The sequence below is a fragment of the Megascapheus bottae genome, chromosome 18 (assembly GCF_031878675.1).
Source record: "Megascapheus bottae isolate mThoBot1 chromosome 18, mThoBot2.hap1, whole genome shotgun sequence".
NCBI lineage: Eukaryota > Metazoa > Chordata > Mammalia > Rodentia > Geomyidae > Megascapheus > Megascapheus bottae.
Window position 1 is genome coordinate 48,102,811 of NC_143526.1, and position 18,850 is coordinate 48,121,660.

The following is an 18,850-nucleotide window of genomic DNA, read 5'->3' on the forward strand; positions in this document are numbered from 1 at the left end:
TGCACCATTCACCCATGGCCACAGGGCCTGACACTGGGCTCCGAGGAGCTGCACCCCGCCTGGCTCAAATGAAGGGCTTACTTGAGTCTCGGCTGCTGAAGGGCCATCCTGCAGAGGGGAGGAAGGAGGGCAGCGGGGAGCCAGCCCTGCTGTCGGCCTCCACCTGCTGCGTGATGTGCCGGACAGTGTCCTTGTTCTTCCGGTTCTTTCTGCGGCCGCTAAGCTGCCAGCCATCACTGGAACCTTGCTCTGAGAGGGAGTTCTGAATGGCACCATCCTTGGTGGAAGGCGGCTCACTCCCTCCATAATGCGAGGGAGAAACCTGCTCTTCCTTGATGCGCAGAGACCCATAGCCCACGTCTCCAGGCCACAGAGACGGAAAAGCCACATCTTCAGGGCCGTCGGCCTTGGGCTCCTGGTCTTCCTTCCCTTCATGGCAGCTGGCGATGGCTGAGTCTCCAGAAGAATTGGCCGGGCTTGTTCGCCGAGCCAGCCACGGGGAGATGCTCCTTCCGGCCATCACTGCCGAGATCAGAGCTTCTGTGCTGCTGCTGGCCGGGACACCAACGTCCAACTCGGAGAGCTCATCTGAGGCATCAGACTTGATGCTGATGTCCAACGCGGCTTTGATGAAGTCGTGGCAAGCCTGCACGATATCCGTCATCTGCAGGAAGCTGGCGGCGGACATCACCTCGATGACATTCCTGCTGGTGAGGGCCAGGTGGGCCGAGTACATGAAGTCAATGATGGCCTTGAAGCCCTGGGCCGTGACGATGTCCAGGTGGGTGACCGTGGCCTGGTCAGACGTCTTCTGCACCTGGCAGTAGAGCGTCTTGAAGTAGCGGCTGCTTCCCAGCAGGACGTTCTTGTGGGCCTTGAAGACCTTGCCCTCCACCACCACACAGGCATCACACAGGACGCCGTGCCGCCTCTGCTCGTCCAGCTCACGCAGCAGGTGCCGGTAATGGGACGCGATTTCCATGTCTTCCTTCCGGTTGTTCATCTGGGAGTCTTGTGGTCGTTTCTGCTACAGCCTCTGGGGTGGGGAGGGAGAAGGAGAGTTACCCACACACGCAGTACAGACAGGCACCTTGAAGACCAGCCTGGGGGAGGGCGTTGTGCCCTGGAGGGGACAGCATCTTCCTGGGACTCACCACGGCACCACGGCCACCATGCGGCCAGGCAGACTAACTCACACAGCAAGGGCCTGGGCCCAGCCCTAAGGAGACATGGGGACAGGCACGGACCTTGTCCCTGGAGAGACACCTAAACCAAGTTCCCAGGTTCAGAGTGGAATCACACACAGAAATAATAAAAGTCGCTCATCAGATAAAACCACTTTTGTTTGGCTGGGTGCCCGTGGCTCACACTCATCATTCCAGCTATGCAGGAGGCTGAGATCTGAAGATGACAATTCAGAGCCAGCCTGGGCTGGAAGGTCTCCATTTAACCAATAGAAAACCAGAAGTGATGCTGTGGCTCAAAGCGGTACAGCATTATTAACCTTGGGCAAAAGAGCTCAGAGATAGTGGCCAGGCCATGAGTTCAAGTCCCACGACTGACCACCCCCCACAAAAAAACCCAACTATCCCATTCCATATCCAACTGAAAATCTCCATTAAGCAATCCAACTTGAGGTCTTTAGCCCTCACATTTCAAGCAGTATGCTTAAGCCAGGTACAAGTGGTTCACACCTATGATCCTACTCAAAAGGCTCAAGTCTGGAATACTGAGGTTCAAAGCCAGCCCAGGAAGAAACGTCTGTGAGACTCCATCTCCAATTAACCAGCAGAAAGCTGGGCTGGAGTACTGCTCAAGTAGTAGAACACCAGCCACCAGCAAGAAAGACACCTCACAGTGAGAACCACCAACCCGGCACACCTCACAGCGAGAACCACCAACCCGGCACACCTCACAGCGGGAACCACCAACCCGGCACACCTCACAGCGGGAACCACCAACCCGGCACACCTCACAGCGGGAACCACCAACCCGGCACACCTCACAGCGGGAACCACCAACCCGGCACACCTCACAGCGGGAACCACCAACCCGGCACACCTCACAGCGGGAACCACCAACCCGGCACACCTCACAGCGGGAACCACCAACCCGGCACACCTCACAGCGGGAACCACCAACCCGGCACACCTCACAGCGGGAACCACCAACCCGGCACACCTCACAGCGAGAACCACCAACCCGGCACACCTCACAGCGGGAATCACCAACAAGGCACACCCCACAACAAGAACCACCAACAAGGCACACCCCACAGCGAGAACCACCAACAAGGCACACCCCACAGTGAGAATCACCAACAAGGCACACCCCACAGTGAGAACCACCAACAAGGCACACCCCACAGTGAGAACCACCAACCCACCACAGCTCACAGTGAGAACCACCAACCCGGCACAGCTCACAGCAGGAATCACCAACAAGGCACACCCCACAGCGAGAACCACCACCAAGGCACACCCCACAACGAGAACCACCACCAAGACACACCCCACAGTGGGAATCACCAACAAGGCACACCCCACAGTGAGAGCCAGCAATCTGGCACACCCCACATTGAGAGCAACCAACACAGCACACCCCACAGCAGGGATCAGCAGCATGGCATACCCCACAGTGAGGACCGGCAATTCGGCACGCCCCACGGTGAGAGTCACTGACACAGCACACCCCACAGCTGGAATCAACAACACGGCACACCCACAGCGAGAACCAGCAATCTGGCACATCCCACAGCGAGAATTGCTGACACAACACACCCCACATCAAGAATCACCAACATGGCACACCCCACGGTGAGAGCCACCAACCCAGCACACCCCACAGTGAGAATCATCAACCTAGCCCACCCCACAGCGGGAATCAGCAACGTGGCACATCCCACAGTGAGAATCACCAACACAGCACACCCCACAGCGGGAATCAGCAACACGGCACACCCCACAGCAAGCATCAGGCAGCCTGGATTGTCTCAGTCCTCACCAAACATCTCCAAAAGACCTGAGACATGTGACATCTTTGTGCAAACTAAATCAGACATAGTAAATCTTTTGGGGTGTGTGTGCTGGTCCTGGAGCGTGAACTCAGACTTGGGGTCTTGGTTTTCACACTATCATTTAAGCCACACATCCACTTCCATAGATCAAATTATTATCATTCATACTACACTGATTTTTTTAAAAAAATGAGTGTTAGGCATGGTGGCAACACACAGAATCCCACAGAAGTGGTCAAGAACAGAGTTCTTTATAAAGTACAGAAAGAGAGAAGAAAGGAGCCAGATCCAGGCTGGTGACTCTAGCAACTGGGGACAGCCAGGGCAAGAAGCCATGGGACAATGGAAGAAGACACGGAACCCTGCGGCCAGCCAGCGAGGGTGCTGCTGGGCCAAGACAGTGACAGTCCAGCCACAGGAGCCACCACTAGTGAGAGACCTTCATACCTTGACTTGGGCTCTGATGCTAAGAGTGATGGTCAGATGAGGAAAAGGACAGGACCAGACTGGGTTAGCCTGAAAAACTTCCTCTAAGGCAGTCTGTAGACTCCTTAGGCTCCGGTAGTCCTGTAGGTTCCTTTGCCTAAGGAACTTCCAGCACTGTTGTTTCAACTGCTAGGAGTTGGCTTGCAGAACTTTCTTTGCTGGGTGGGAAAAAAAAGGGACGAGGCCAGCCCTGGCACCTGAGACTTCAAGTGACCTTTCTAGCTGGGAACTTGGAATTAAGACTTCCAGCTACAGACCACGCCTCAGGGCTCTGGGACTTGAACTCAGTGCCTGGGCACTCTCCTGAGCCTTCTTTGATCAAGACTAGCACCTGATCACTTGAGCCATAGCTCATATCCAAGTTTGGGTTCATAAATTGCAGATAAGAGCTAGTTTTCTAGCTTCAAATTGCGATTCTCAGCTCTCAGTCTCAGTAGCTAGGATTACCGTTGAGAACCACCAGTGCCCAGTTTTGAGTTTGCATGTGTGTATTGGTGCAGGGTTTAAACTCAGGACCATGGCACGCCCAGTTGGCTACTTGTTTTTTTTCTCCCCAGTCCTGGGGCTTGAACTCAGTGCCTGGGCATTGTCCTTGAGCTTTCTCAAGGCTAGTGCTCTACCACTTGGCCTTTTCACTCCAGCAGGCACTTCTACCACTTGAGCCACACCTATAGGCCAGCTTTTTTGCTAACTGGAGACAGTATCTTGAAGATTTTTCTACCCAGGCCAGCTTTAAATCACAGTCCTCAGATCTCAGCCTCCTGAGTAGCTGGGATGACAGGATATGAGCACTAGTACCCCGCTGGTTGGTTGAGTTTCAAGGATGTCCCATCTCTATCATCTTTCTTGTGCTGTGAATAGGAAAGGAATGCAGAAGCAAGAATGAAGAGGTCCTCTCTGATGTCACCCCCCACCTCCTCTCTTCCAGGAAGTCCTTCCAAGTACCCAGCCAATCGGTGCCCACTGGGACAGGAAACAGAGCGTCCCTGCCCAACACGGCCTGTCCTGTTCTGCCCTGGCTGAATGCCAGAGATGACCCATCCACACTACAAAGACCCAATGCATACCATTGGAATCAGCAGAGTCACAGGGCCTTTTACACGTTTACAACTGAAATATTTAAGTCTTACTTTTTGTTTTCCCAGTCCTGAGTCTTGAACTCAGGATCATGGGCACTGTCCTTGGGCTTTCTCAAAGCTAGAGCTCTACCACTTGAGACACAGCAACATTTCCAGCTTTTCCTATGTATGTGATACTGAGGAATCGAACATGGTCTTTGTGCATGCTAGGCAAGCACTCTACCACTAGGCCAAATTCCCAGTTTTATTTTTGTTGTATTTATTTATTTATTTGCCAGTTCTGGGGCTTGAACTTAGGGCCCAAGCACTGTCTTTGGGCTTTCTCAAAGCTAGAGCTCTACCACTTGAGCCAAATGTTTTATTTGTTTCAAACAAGAATATTGGTATTATGCCGGATGAGTTGGCTCACTCCTGTCATCCTAACTACTCAGAAAGCTGAGATCTGAGGATCAAGGTTCAAAGCCAGCCCAGGCACAGAAGGACCTGAGACTCCTATCTCCAATTAACCTCAAGAAAAGGGGATGTGGGGCTTGGCTCAAGGATAGGGCAGTAGTCTTGAGCTGAAGAGCTCAAGGACAGTGCCCAGGCCAAGTTCAAGCCCCATGACCCACAAAAATAAAAAAAGTATATTGCTTTATCAGTACCTATATTGTTTTAAATATTTTAGATTCCTTGGTTTTTCTTCAGAAATCAAATTGTAAATAAATTTAGTCACGAACAATTATTTTAAGGTCTGGGCATATAGTTTAGCGGTAGAGCACTTGCCTAGAATGAACGAAGTCCTGGGTTCAGTTCCTCAGTACCACATAAACAGAAAAAGCTGGAAGTGGTACTGTGGCTCAAGTGATAGAATGCTAGCCTTAAGCATAGAGAGACTCAAGGATAGAGTCCAGGCCCTGACTTCAAGCCCCATGACTAGCAAAAAAAAAAAGTTATTTTAAATGACAGGTGGCAGCAGATTCATAATCCTAAAAATTTTCAGAACATAATATCAAAAAACTCTGTTAAGATCCTGTGTAGGGGGTAGGGAAATGGGGACAAAAACATGAGAAGGGGTATAAATGTGCAAGAAGTAATGTACCTACTACCTGACAAATGTATCTGTAACCCTATACATTACCCCAACAATAAAAAAAAAGGAAAAGATCTTGTTTAAACTGGGCATTGGTGGCTCATGCCTATAATCCTAACTACTCAGGAGACCGAGATCTAAGAACTGGGGTTCAAAGTCAGCCGGGATAGGAAAGTCCATGAGACTGGTATCCCCATCAACCACCGGAAAACCAGAATAGGTGCTACGGCTCAAAGTGGTATAGCCTTGAGCTGAAGAGCTCAGGGATAACGTCCAGGCCCTGAGTCAAAGATCCAAGACAGAAAAAAAAAAGATGGGTGGTGGTGCTGGTGGCTCACCCCTATAATCCTAGCTACTCAGGAAATTGAGAGCTGAGAGGACCACAGTTCAAAGCCACCCCTAATAGGAAAGTCTGTGGGTCCTGGGGCTTGAACTCCGGGTCTGGGTGCCGCTGTCCCTGAGCTCTGCAGCTCAAGGCTACCATCCACCCCTTGAGCCAGGCGCCACTTCCCGTTTTCTAGTGACTAACTGGAGGTAAGAGTCTCTTGTTCTTTAGTGCCAGAGCTGGCTTTGAATTGAGATCATCAGATCTCAGCCTCCAGAGGAGCTAGGATGACAGGCGAGAGCCACCAGGTTGGCAGCAGTCCTGAGACTCTTACCTCCAATCAACCACCCAAAAGCCAGAAGTAGAGGCGTGGTTCAAGTGGTAGAATTCTAGCCTTGAGCAATAAATCTCAGGGACAGCAACCAAGCCCTAAGTTCAGCAACAGCCAACATTTCTAGGTGAGGTTTTTACAGAAATATCACTGCGTGCAAGGCAACTCTAGCAAATTCTAACCATTATTCACAGAAGGGACAGGGGCTGCAGATTTGAGCGAGTGGAAGTGGTTTATCTGAGACAGGCTGGGACACTAAAATACTAACACACTGCCCTAAAACTTCAGCCAGGGTGGCTCTGGGAGAAAGCAGGGGCCGGGCTAGTAAACACCTGGCCAGCCCCAGTCCCACCGCCCATGGGGAACTCACAATGAGCCTCAGGGGTGCAATCTTTCCACGGGTGACACAGATTCCAGCTGAAGGTTTGCAGCAGGTCTTGCAAGGGTCCCCAGAGTTGGCCAAGTCTTGCTGTGTGAGCTAAGGGCCTATGGGCCACAGGGGAGAAGGCACAGCCTTTCCCGCTGCCTTCCAGTTCCAATGCAGGCCACAGGACCAGGTGTCTCAGGTCAGCACCGCAGCTTCCTCCCACTCCAAGGTCTGGATGGGAAAGGAAGACACAGCAGCCAGGGATCGACTAGTATGCAAAGAACAGAACGGCGCTAATAGGCACATGCACACGCACGCATACGGCAGCGGGCACAGGACGGACTCGGGGGAAGGGGACAGCTCCTGAGGGGACACACTGGAGGCTGCACCCTGACCAGACACTTCCTAGGGAAATTTTCCTCCATTCAGCTCTTCCAGTCCTTTCCCTCTGTCCAGACTTCTATCCTGACCTTTTGTCCTCTCTGAACTGTGTACTTAGTCTGCAGGACTCCAATTTTCTGCTAGCAAAAGGGGACGTTGGCTAAGGAGCAACCAAGGTACATGTGGAAAAGGAGGTGGGGTGGAGAAGGGCATGCGGGGAAGCTGGACCTCAAGGGTTCCCTTGCAAACCAGGGCTCTAGTAAGGTCTCAGGGTGCTGCAGAACCTCCTGGAAGGTATGACAGAGTGTATGTGAATCTAGGCGTCAGAACCTCCTGGAAGGTATGACAGGGTGTCTGTGAATCTAGGCGTCAGAACCTCCTCAAAGGTAGGACAGGGTGTATGTGAATCTAGGCGTCAGAACGTCCTGGAAGGTAGGACACGGTGTATATGAATCTAGGCGTCAGAACCTCCTGGAAGGTATGACAGGTGTATATGAATCTAGGCGTCAGAACCTCCTGGAAGGTATGACAGGTGTATATGAATCTAGGCGCCAGAACCTCCTGGAAGGTATGACAGGTGTATATGAATCTAGGCGTCAGAACCTCCTGGAAGGTAGGACAGGGTGTATGTGAATCTAGGCGTCAGAACCTCCTCAAAGGTAGGACAGGGTGTATGTGAATCTAGGCGTCAGAACTTCCTGGAAGGTAGGACAGGGTGTATGTGAATCTAGGCGTCAGAACGTCCTGGAAGGTAGGACAGGGTGTATGTGAATCTAGGCGTCAGAACGTCCTGGAAGGTAGGACAGGGTGTATGTGAATCTAGGCGTCAGAACCTCCTGGAAGGTATGACAGGGTGTATGTGAATCTAGGCGTCAGAACCTCCTGGAAGGTAGGACAGGGTGTATGTGAATCTAGGCGTCAGAACCTCCTGGAAGGTATGACAGGTGTATATGAATCTAGGCGTCAGAACCTCCTGGAAGGTAGGACAGGGTGTATGTGAATCTAGGCTTCAGAACCTCCTGGAAGGTAGGACAGGGTGCATGTGAATCTAGGCGTCAAACATCCTGGAAGGTAGGACAGGGTGTATGTGAATCTAGGCGTCAGAACCTCCTGGAAGGTGTGACAGGGTGTATGTGAATCTAGGCGTCAGAACCTCCTGGAAGGTAGGACAGGTGTATGTGAATCTAGGCGTCAGAACCTCCTGGAAGGTGTGACAGGGTGTATGTGAATCTAGGCGTCAGAACCTCCTGGAAGGTAGGACAGGGTGTATGTGAATCTAGGCGTCAGAACCTCCTGGAAGGTGTGACAGGGTGTATGTGAATCTAGGCGTCAGAACCTCCTGGAAGGTATGACAGGGTGTATGTGAATCTAGGCGTCAGAACCTCCTGGAAGGTGTGACAGGTGTATGTGAATCTAGGCGTCAGAACCTCCTGGAAGGTGTGACAGGGTGTATGTGAATCTAGGCTTCAGAACCTCCTGGAAGGTATGACAAGTGTATGTGAATCTAGGCGTCAGAACCTCCTGGAAGGTATGACAGGTGTATGTGAATCTAGGCGTCAGAACCTCCTGGAAGGTATGACAGGGTGTATGTGAATCTAGGCGTCAGAACCTCCTGGAAGGTGTGACAGGTGTATGTGAATCTAGGCGTCAGAACCTCCTGGAAGGTGTGACAGGGTGTATGTGAATCTAGGCGTCAGAACCTCCTGGAAGGTATGACAGGTGTATGTGAATCTAGGCGTCAGAACCTCCTGGAAGGTATGACAGGGTGTATGTGAATCTAGGCGTCAGAACCTCCTGGAAGGTGTGACAGGTGTATGTGAATCTAGGCGTCAGAACCTCCTGGAAGGTGTGACAGGGTGTATGTGAATCTAGGCTTCAGAACCTCCTGGAAGGTGTGACAGGTGTATGTGAATCTAGGCGTCAGAACCTCCTGGAACGTAGGACAGGTGTATGTGAATCTAGGCGTCAGAACCTCCTGGAAGGTAGGACAGGGTGTATGTGAATCTAGGCGTCAGAACCTCCTGGAAGGTAGGACAGGGTGTATGTGAATCTAGGTGTAGGAGCCTCCTGGAAGGTGTGACAGGTGTATGTGAATCTAGGCGTCAGAATCTCCTGGAACGTAGGACAGGTGTATGTGAATCTAGGCGTCAGAACCTCCTGGAAGGTAGGACAGGGTGTATGTGAATCTAGGAGTCAGAACCTCCTGGAAGGTAGGACAGGTGTATGTGAATCTAGGCGTCAGAACCTCCTGGAGGTATGACAGGTGTATGTGAATCTAGGCGTCAGAACCTCCTGGAAGGTAGGACAGGGTGTATGTGAATCTAGGCGTCAGAACCTCCTCAAAGGTAGGACAGGGTGTATGTGAATCTAGGCGTCAAACATCCTGGAAGGTAGGACAGGGTGTATGTGAATCTAGGCGTCAGAACCTCCTGGAAGGTGTGACAGGGTGTATGTGAATCTAGGCGTCAGAACCTCCTGGAAGGTAGGACAGGTGTATGTGAATCTAGGCGTCAGAACCTCCTGGAAGGTGTGACAGGGTGTATGTGAATCTAGGCGTCAGAACCTCCTGGAAGGTAGGACAGGGTGTATGTGAATCTAGGCGTCAGAACCTCCTGGAAGGTGTGACAGGGTGTATGTGAATCTAGGCGTCAGAACCTCCTGGAAGGTATGACAGGGTGTATGTGAATCTAGGCGTCAGAACCTCCTGGAAGGTGTGACAGGTGTATGTGAATCTAGGCGTCAGAACCTCCTGGAAGGTGTGACAGGGTGTATGTGAATCTAGGCTTCAGAACCTCCTGGAAGGTATGACAGGTGTATGTGAATCTAGGCGTCAGAACCTCCTGGAAGGTAGGACAGGGTGTATGTGAATCTAGGCGTCAGAACCTCCTGGAAGGTGTGACAGGGTGTATGTGAATCTAGGCGTCAGAACCTCCTGGAAGGTGTGACAGGGTGTATGTGAATCTAGGCGTCAGAACCTCCTGGAAGGTATGACAGGGTGTATGTGAATCTAGGCGTCAGAACCTCCTGGAAGGTGTGACAGGTGTATGTGAATCTAGGCGTCAGAACCTCCTGGAAGGTGTGACAGGGTGTATGTGAATCTAGGCGTCAGAACCTCCTGGAAGGTATGACAGGTGTATGTGAATCTAGGCGTCAGAACCTCCTGGAAGGTATGACAGGGTGTATGTGAATCTAGGCGTCAGAACCTCCTGGAAGGTGTGACAGGTGTATGTGAATCTAGGCGTCAGAACCTCCTGGAAGGTGTGACAGGGTGTATGTGAATCTAGGCTTCAGAACCTCCTGGAAGGTGTGACAGGTGTATGTGAATCTAGGCGTCAGAACCTCCTGGAACGTAGGACAGGTGTATGTGAATCTAGGCGTCAGAACCTCCTGGAAGGTAGGACAGGGTGTATGTGAATCTAGGCGTCAGAACCTCCTGGAAGGTAGGACAGGGTGTATGTGAATCTAGGTGTAGGAGCCTCCTGGAAGGTGTGACAGGTGTATGTGAATCTAGGCGTCAGAATCTCCTGGAACGTAGGACAGGTGTATGTGAATCTAGGCGTCAGAACCTCCTGGAAGGTAGGACAGGGTGTATGTGAATCTAGGAGTCAGAACCTCCTGGAAGGTAGGACAGGTGTATGTGAATCTAGGCGTCAGAACCTCCTGGAGGTATGACAGGTGTATGTGAATCTAGGCGTCAGAACCTCCTGGAAGGTAGGACAGGTGTATGTGAATCTAGGCGTCAGAACCTCCTGGAAGGTGTGACAGGGTGTATGTGAATCTAGGCGTCAGAACCTCCTGGAAGGTGTGACAGGTGTATGTGAATCTAGGCGTCAGAACCTCCTGGAAGGTGTGACAGGTGTATGTGAATCTAGGCGTCAGAACCTCCTGGAACGTAGGACAGGTGTATGTGAATCTAGGCGTCAGAACCTCCTGGAAGGTATGACAGGTGTATGTGAATCTAGGCGCCAGAACCTCCTGGAAGGTATGACAGGGTGTATGTGAATCTAGGCGTCAGAACCTCCTGGAAGGTATGACAGGGTTTATGTGAATCTAGGAGTCAGAACATCCTGGAAGGTAGGACAGGTGTATGTGAATCTAGGCGTCAGAACCTCCTGGAAGGTAGGACAGGGTGTATGTGAATCTAGGCGTCAGAACGTCCTGGAAGGTAGGACAGGGTGTATGTGAATCTAGGCGTCAGAACCTCCTGGAAGGTAGGACAGGGTGCATGTGAATCTAGGAGTCAGAACATCCTGGAAGGTAGGACAGGTGTATGTGAATCTAGGCGTCAGAGCCTCCTGGAAGGTGTCACAGGGCGTATGTGAATCTAGGCGTCAGAACCTCCTGGAAGGTGTGACAGGTGTATGTGAATCTAGGCGTCAGAACCTCCTGGAAGGTATGACAGGTGTATGTGAATCTAGGCGTCAGAACCTCCTGGAAGGTATGACAGGTGTATGTGAATCTAGGCGTCAGAACCTCCTGGAAGGTAGATCAGGTGTATGTGAATCTAGGCGTCAGAACCTCCTGGAAGGTGTCACAGGGTGTATGTGAATCTAGGCGTCAGAACCTCCTGGAAGGTATGACAGGGTGTATGTGAATATAGGAGTCAGAACCTCCTGGAAGGTAGGGCAGGTGTATGTGAATCTAGGCGTCAGAACCTCCTGGAAGGTATGACAGGTGTATGTGAATCTAGGCGTCAGAACCTCCTGGGAGGTAGGACAGGGTGTATATGAATCTAGGCGTCAGAACCTCCTGGAAGGTATGACAGGGTGTATGTGAATCTAGGAGTCAGAACGTCCTGGAAGGTAGGACAGGGTGTATGTGAATCTAGGCGTCAGAACCTCCTGGAAGGTATGACAGGTGTATGTGAATCTAGGAGTCAGAACCTCCTGGAAGGTAGGACAGGTGTATGTGAATCTAGGCGTCAGAACCTCCTGGAACGTAGGACAGGGTGTATGTGAATCTAGGCGTCAGAACCTCCTGGAAGGTATGACAGGTGTATGTGAATCTAGGAGTCAGAACCTCCTGGAAGGTAGGACAGGTGTATGTGAATCTAGGCGTCAGAACCTCCTGGAACGTAGGACAGGTGTATGTGAATCTAGGCTTCAGAACCTCCTGGAAGGTATGACAGGGTGTATGTGAATCTAGGAGTCAGAACCTCCTGGAAGGTAGGACAGGTGTATGTGAATCTAGGCGTCAGAGCCTCCTGGAAGGTGTCACAGGGTGTATGTGAATCTAGGTGTCAGAACCTCCTGGAAGGTGTGACAGGTGTATGTGAATCTAGGCGTCAGAACCTCCTGGAAGGTATGATAGGGTGTATGTGAATCTAGGCGTCAGAACCTCCTGGAAGGTAGATCAGGTGTATGTGAATCTAGGCGTCAGAACCTCCTGGAAGGTAGGACAGGGTGTATGTGAATCTAGGAGTCAGACCACCTGGAAGGTATGACGGGGTGTATGTGAATTTAGGCGTCAGACCGCCTGGAAGGTATGACGGGGTGTATGTGAATTTAGGCGTCAGAACCTCCTGGAAGGTAGGACAGGTGTATGTGAATCTAGGTGTCAGAACGTCCTGGAAGGTGTGACAGGGTGTATGTGAATCTAGGCGTCAGAACCTCCTGGAAGGTGTGACAGGTGTATGTGAATCTAGGCGTCAGAACCTCCTGGAAGGTGTCACAGGGTGTATGTGAATCTAGGTGTCAGAACCTCCTGGAAGGTATGACAGGTGTATGTGAATCTAGGCGTCAGAACCTCCTGGAAGGTATGACAGGTGTATGTGAATCTAGGCGTCAGAACCTCCTGGAAGGTATGACAGGTGTATGTGAATCTAGGCGTCAGAACCTCCTGGAAGGTAGGACAGGGTGTATGTGAATCTAGGCGTCAGAACCTCCTGGAAGTGAACGCCTCCAATTGACACCTGAGTAAAAAGTCTTCTTGAAGCACAGGGAACCACCAGTTCCTGTAGATCCAGATTCTCCTGGAAACTGGATAAAGAATGAAGCCAAATGCCAGGCACCCCAGCTCAAGGCTACCACCCTACCCCTTGAGCCACAGCACCACTTCCTATTTTCTAGTGATTAATTGGAGATAAGCGTCTCATGTTCTTTAGTGCCTCAGCTGGCTTTGAATTGCCATACTCAGATCTCAGCCTCCTGAGTAGCTAGATGACGGGTGTGAGCCTTGCTTCAAGATTGGCACTTTACCACTTCAGCCACACCACCACTTCCAGCTTTTTGCTGGTGAACTGGAGATAAAAGTGTTTCCAGTTAATCTACCTGTGCTGGCTTTGAACCTTGCTTCTTAGATCTCGGCCTCCGGAGTAGCTAGGATGACAGGTATGAGCCACTGGTACCCAGCTTCAGTTTGGGGACTTTTAAAGTGAATACAAATTACTCGGCTTCATTTAGAGATGAGAATGAACTGTCTGAAGACCTTGTTTTTCGTCTTTAATAGAACTTGTTACTTTGTGTTTTCTTTCTTTCACCCATGCTGTGTATAAATATGAGGCAAAGTTATTTAAGCAAGAATGGCAGAAAAATCCCATTAATCCCATGTTCTTAGATCCCAGAACTCAGCACCAGTTCATGGACAGAACTGTTCATAACAAAGCAGAGAGCTGGGTGCTCCTAGCTATTCAGGAGCTGAGACCTAAAGATCGCCATTCAAAGCCAGTTCAGGCAGGAAAGGCTTATCTCCAATTAAACCAGAAGTGGCACTGTGGTTCCAAGTGTTAAGAGTGCTGGCCTTGAGAAAAAGAACCCAGGGACAGTGCCCAGGCCGTGAGTTCAAGCCCGTGACCAACAAAAGGGAAGGAAGGAAAAAGGCAGGCAGGCAGGCAGGCAGGCAGGCAAACCAGAGTGGCAACCACACGGTAGGAAACCACAATTAACACTAGTGACTGCGTTTCAAAACTTAGATAAACCTGTAGCATTAGTAAATATTTTCTCTGGGTGCCGGTGGCTCACACCCGTAATCCTAGCTTCTCAGGAGGCTGAGATCTAAAGATAGCAATTCAAAGCCAGCCCTGGGCAACAAAGTCCATGAGACTCTAATCTCCAAAGAACCACCAGAAAACCAGAAGTGATTCAAGTGGTAGAGCTCTAAACTTGATCTGAATAACTCAGGGACTAGTGTCCAGGCCCAGAGTTCAAGCCCCACAACGGATCAAAAATAGTAATAACAATTATAATATTATCCAGGGCCAAGAGTTTGGCCTAGTGGTAGAATACCTGCCTGGCATGCACAAAGATCTGGGTTCGATTCCTTGGTACCACATACATAGCAAAAGCTGGAAATGGTGGCTGTGGCTCAAGTGGTAGAGTTCTGGCCTTGAGAAAGCCCAAGGACAGTGCTCAGGACCGGAGTTCAAGCCCCAGGACTGGCAAAAAAAAAAAAAGTATTTTCCATTATCCATTTATTCTTAGGGCCCAAGCCATACAGAACCATCTTTTTTATTTTTCCTGCCAGACCTGGGGCTTGAACTTAAGAGCCTTGGCACTGTCCCTGAGTTGCTTTTGCTTAAGGCTATCACTCTATCACTTGAGCCACAGCACCACTTTCAGCCTTTTCTTTGTATGTGGTAGTGAGGAATTGAACCCAGGGCTTCGTGCATGCCAGGCAAGCACTAGACCACTAAGCCACATTCCCAGCCCAAGAACAATCTTATCGCTTCCCCCAGTTGAGGGGACAGACTAAGAGGGATTTTTGTGTGTGTGTGTGGGGAGGGTCACGGGGCTTGAACTTGGCCTGGACACAGCCCCTGAGCTCTTCAGCTCAAGGCTACGACCATACCCTTGAGCCAAGCCCCACTTCCTGTTTTCTAGAGTTAATTGGAGGTAAGAGTGTCAGGTCCTTTTCTGCCCTTGCTGGCTTTGAACCTTGATCCTCGGATCTCAGCCTCCTGAGTAGCTAGGATGACAGGGTGAGCCCCACTGCCTGGCCTAAGAGGGATTCTAAACACACCTACCATCACCATCACTCTACACAATTTAAGGTAAGATGTTTATAGAGCAAAAGAAAAACCTTGTATTTTTATGAGAATGAGAGCTGCCTGTAGTGGGTGTTTGAACTCTCATGTAAAGATAAGTAGAACCGGTGCTGTCTAGAACTTTCCTTTTGTTAACACCATGGCCAAGTGGGGCACTGGAGTTCTTGAAGAAGCAGCTCAAGTTCATGGTTTCCGTGCTCTCTAACGCTACACACTGAACCAGTCTCCTCAGTTCCTGGAGGCTAGGAACTGATGGAGAGCAAACACACACAAAACAGCGGCCCAGAAACCAGACCCCAGGGGCAGAATGGCCTCGTTTCCCCACATCAGGAGAGGAGTGGGAAGGTCACCACCACATTGCAACTCAGTTGATGGTGTTTGTAAATAACGTCTTACAATTTCGTACTTTGCGACTACCCATTTTTCAGAGTATACCCTCAATCTTTAGTCACCAGTATTTCATGGTGTAAGAGACACCTGACGTCACTAGGGCGGCAGGTCAGCCTGACCCCGGCATGAGTGACGTGGGGATATAACCGCTGACCAGGCAGAAGGAAGCTGTAGCACTGAGGTCCCAGCACAGGGACACCTTACGTTCACAGAGAAGAAGCTAAACCTCAACAGAAATCAAGCAAAACTTTTACATCCAGGATAAGGTCCGTGAGAGGCTTAACGAAATGCGCCAGGCAGGACTGAGACAAGATATCATTTGGAGTTTTGACACCTCACCTGAGTGTATTCCCCTACCCTCTTATCTACAGTAAGGAATAGGAAAAGAGTTACAGGCTTTTGGGGGGACATACTTAAATTCTTAATATCTGCAGTAACGTATGTGTAATTTCCCCTTACTTAATCTTGTCTTCAATAAGGTTGATGTGTCCTAAAGTTTTCGGTTTTAAACGTCTAATACGGTCACAAAATGCACCAAATGGATAATTCCGCATTATCCGCGTGAAATCCTCTGAGTTTCCTTTGGATGCGCAAGCTATCCATCCCGCCTGGCACGGCGACGAGAGGGCCAGCGGTGGAGCGGCCGGAGTCTGTGCCCTGGACGGCAGCTCGAGCAAGGCCGCCCTGGCGTGGGGGGACGCGGGGCGCGGGGAGGCGCGGGGGGCGCGGCGGGGCGCCGGGGGCGCGGAGGGCGCGGGGAGCAGGGGGCGCGGGGCGCGGGGACGCGGCGGGGCGCAGGGGGCGCGGAGGGAGGCAGGGGGCGGGGACGCGGCGGGGCGCAGGGGTCGCGGGGCGCGGGGGCCGGCGGGGCGCGGGCACAGGTGTCCGCCGCGGCCCCGGCTGCACACACTTCCCCGGGAGCGCTGCTCCCCGCGCGGCCGCGGGAGCCCCGCCGCGGCAGCCGTCCCCGAGTGCTCGGCAGAGGCTGTGTCGCTGGGTCGGGGAAGAAATCCACTCGGAATCTCAAACTTTCTTTTGTTTATATTTCGCCGCCATCAAATTACCTGTTCTTGGCCCCGGCGGGCTCCCGGCCCACCCTATTGTGTGTGGCTGGAGAGCCCACGGGCGGCAGCCCGACCCGCCCGCGCCGCGGCGCCCCGGCCCCCGCTGCCCTCGGGATGGGGTTGTCAGACCCCGACCGCGTCGCCCCGCGGGGCTGACAAGTCTATTTACCGGGAAACAAAGGCGCGGCCGACGCCGGACCGAGGCCGGCGCGGGACCCGCGGCCGGCGGACCGGCTCCCCGCGCGCGCCCCGAGCGCTCCCCGCGCCGCGCCCGCCCTGCGCTTCCCCCGCCGCGGGGGGAGGGCGCCCCGATTCGGCCAGTAATTAAAATGGAGACTCGACCAGCATCCAGCGTCGGGGAGACAATGACCCCCGGGCCCCGCGGGGCGCGGGGACCCGCCCGCGCCCACCGCCCGCAGTTCCGACTCTTGGCAAACTCGGCGCGGGAGGGTCGGGGTGCGGCGGGGCGGCGCGGGCCGGGGGCTCCGGGCCGCCCCCAGGCCGCCTCCCGGGGCCGGGCGTTGACGCAGCAGAAATTACCAGCTGGAAAATTCCCTGTCGGAGGTGCGAGGGGAGGGCCCGCGGCGGCGGGAGGCGCCGGGCCCGGGGCTCGGGGGCCCGACACCGCCGCCCGCCTCGGCCGCCGCGGCCGCCGGGGCCGCCGCCGCCGCCGCCGCCTCCGCGCTCGGCCCCGCCGTCCGCCCCGCCCACGCCGCCCCGGCCGGGCCCCGCGGGCCCGCGTCCCCGCGCCGCCCCCAGCCCGCACCCGGCGCCGGTCGCCCCCGGGAGGGCTCCCCCGCGGGGCGGGGCGGGGCGGGGCGGGCGGCGGGGCGGGGTCGCGCCCCGGCTTCCAGCCGGCCGGGGCCCCGGCTGCCCGGCCGGGTCCCGGCCCCGCGGCGATGCGCTGGCGCGGCCGAGCGGACAATGAGCCGGCGCCGCTTACCTGTGACCCCATGGGGCGCGGGCGCGGGCGGGCGCCGGGGCCGCAGACCGGCGCCGGTGATCGCGCCGCCACGGGCGAGCGCAGCGTCCGGGCGGTTCTGGCTCGCGCGCTCCCCGGGGTCGCTCGGTCCGCCCGCCCGCCTGTCCGTCCGTCCGTCCGTCCGTCCGTCAGGCCGGTGCGCGCCCCCGCGCCGCTCCAGCCCCGCGGCCCCCGCCGCCCGCGCGCGCCCCGCCCGCGGACCCTGACCCCGCCCCCGACGCGCGCCAGGCCGCCGCTGATTGGCCCGCGCTGCGCCCCGGCCGCGGCCACCGCCCCGGCCCCGCCCCCGCCGCCGGCCGCCGGCCCCGCCCCCCTCCGCTGGGTCCGATCCGCGGGCCGGAGGGGGCCGCGCGGCCACCGGGGCTCCCGCGCCCCCCCCCCCCCCCCGGTGGCTCCGGACAGCGGAAGTGCGGGCTGGAGCTCGCTGGGCATTGTGGGAAGCCCCCTCCCCTGGGCTGCCGGGCGCCGGCGACGGCGCGCCGGGGGTCTCTGGGCCCGGCGCCCCTTCCCCGTGGGCGTCGCGTAGCCAGAGACCACCTGATGAGGGAGGCGGTCGGGCGCCCCGCGGCCCCGCCTGACTACGGGCCTGTTGCTGGGGACGCGCGCGCCCGGGTCGCGGCTGTCCGCGAACACCCGCGAGTGGTCGCGGCGCGCGCGTCTCGCAAACTTCGCGACTTCCCAGCGCCGCGGGGCGGCCCGGGGTCCGCGCGCTGCGCAGCGAGGAGACGCCCCGGTCCCGGAGGACCGCGCCCCCGCCCAGGGGCGGCCGCGGGGCGCGGGACACGTGGCGACGTCCGCCACCAGGGCCTGGCCGGGGCCGAGTACCGGCCCTCGCCGCCGCTCGCCAGCCCTCGAGTCTCCCGGCCGCCGCGGGGCTGGGGAGCGGGAGCGCGCGGCCGGAGACCGCATCTTCGCGAGCGCTCCCGGCGCCGGGTCCCCTCCCGCCTCGCCCGCGGTGGCGTGGGGAGCCCGCACGGCCCTCCTCGTTTCCGCCGTCCTCGAGTCCCCGGGCGGGAGCGACCGACCGTGCCGCGCGGGGCCGGAGCCTCCTGGGCTTCGCCTCCCGGGCGCGGCGCGGGCGCGGCGGCGGGAAGGGAGACCGCGGTCCGCCGGCCGCGCCGAGGAGTCCAGCCGGGCCGAGCCAGCCAGCCGCGGAGCGCCCGGGCCCCTGGGCGCCCGGCTTCCCCCGGGGCCCGCGCCGGGCGTTCTCGAGGAGGTGGAGGCGGCGCGGCGGAGGCCTGCTCGCGCTGCGCGGGCCGCGGGGGCGGGCGGCGGGCGGCATCCTCCGGGAGAGGACCCGGGTGAGAGGTCGGGACCCGGGTGAAAGCAGGGGACACTCCCTCCGCGCGCTGGCGCCGGGGAAGGGCGGCGCAGAC

At 55.2% G+C, this 18,850-nt stretch overlaps 1 protein-coding gene across 1 annotated transcript in view; it reads right to left on the reverse strand.

Moving 5' to 3' along the window:
* Positions 1–17,594, reverse strand: part of Zbtb46 (zinc finger and BTB domain containing 46) — a 49,180-nt gene extending 31,586 nt beyond the window's left edge. Inside the window, exons 1-2 of the mRNA XM_090352654.1 lie at positions 17,436–17,594; positions 82–1,036 (exon numbers count right to left, since the gene is read on the reverse strand). Of these exons, the coding sequence (XP_090208780.1) occupies positions 82–1,003 (922 nt within the window). The 5' untranslated portion in view covers positions 1,004–1,036; positions 17,436–17,594. The remainder of the gene's footprint in view (positions 1–81; positions 1,037–17,435) is intronic.
* Between the last annotated feature and the right edge of the window lie 1,256 nt (positions 17,595–18,850).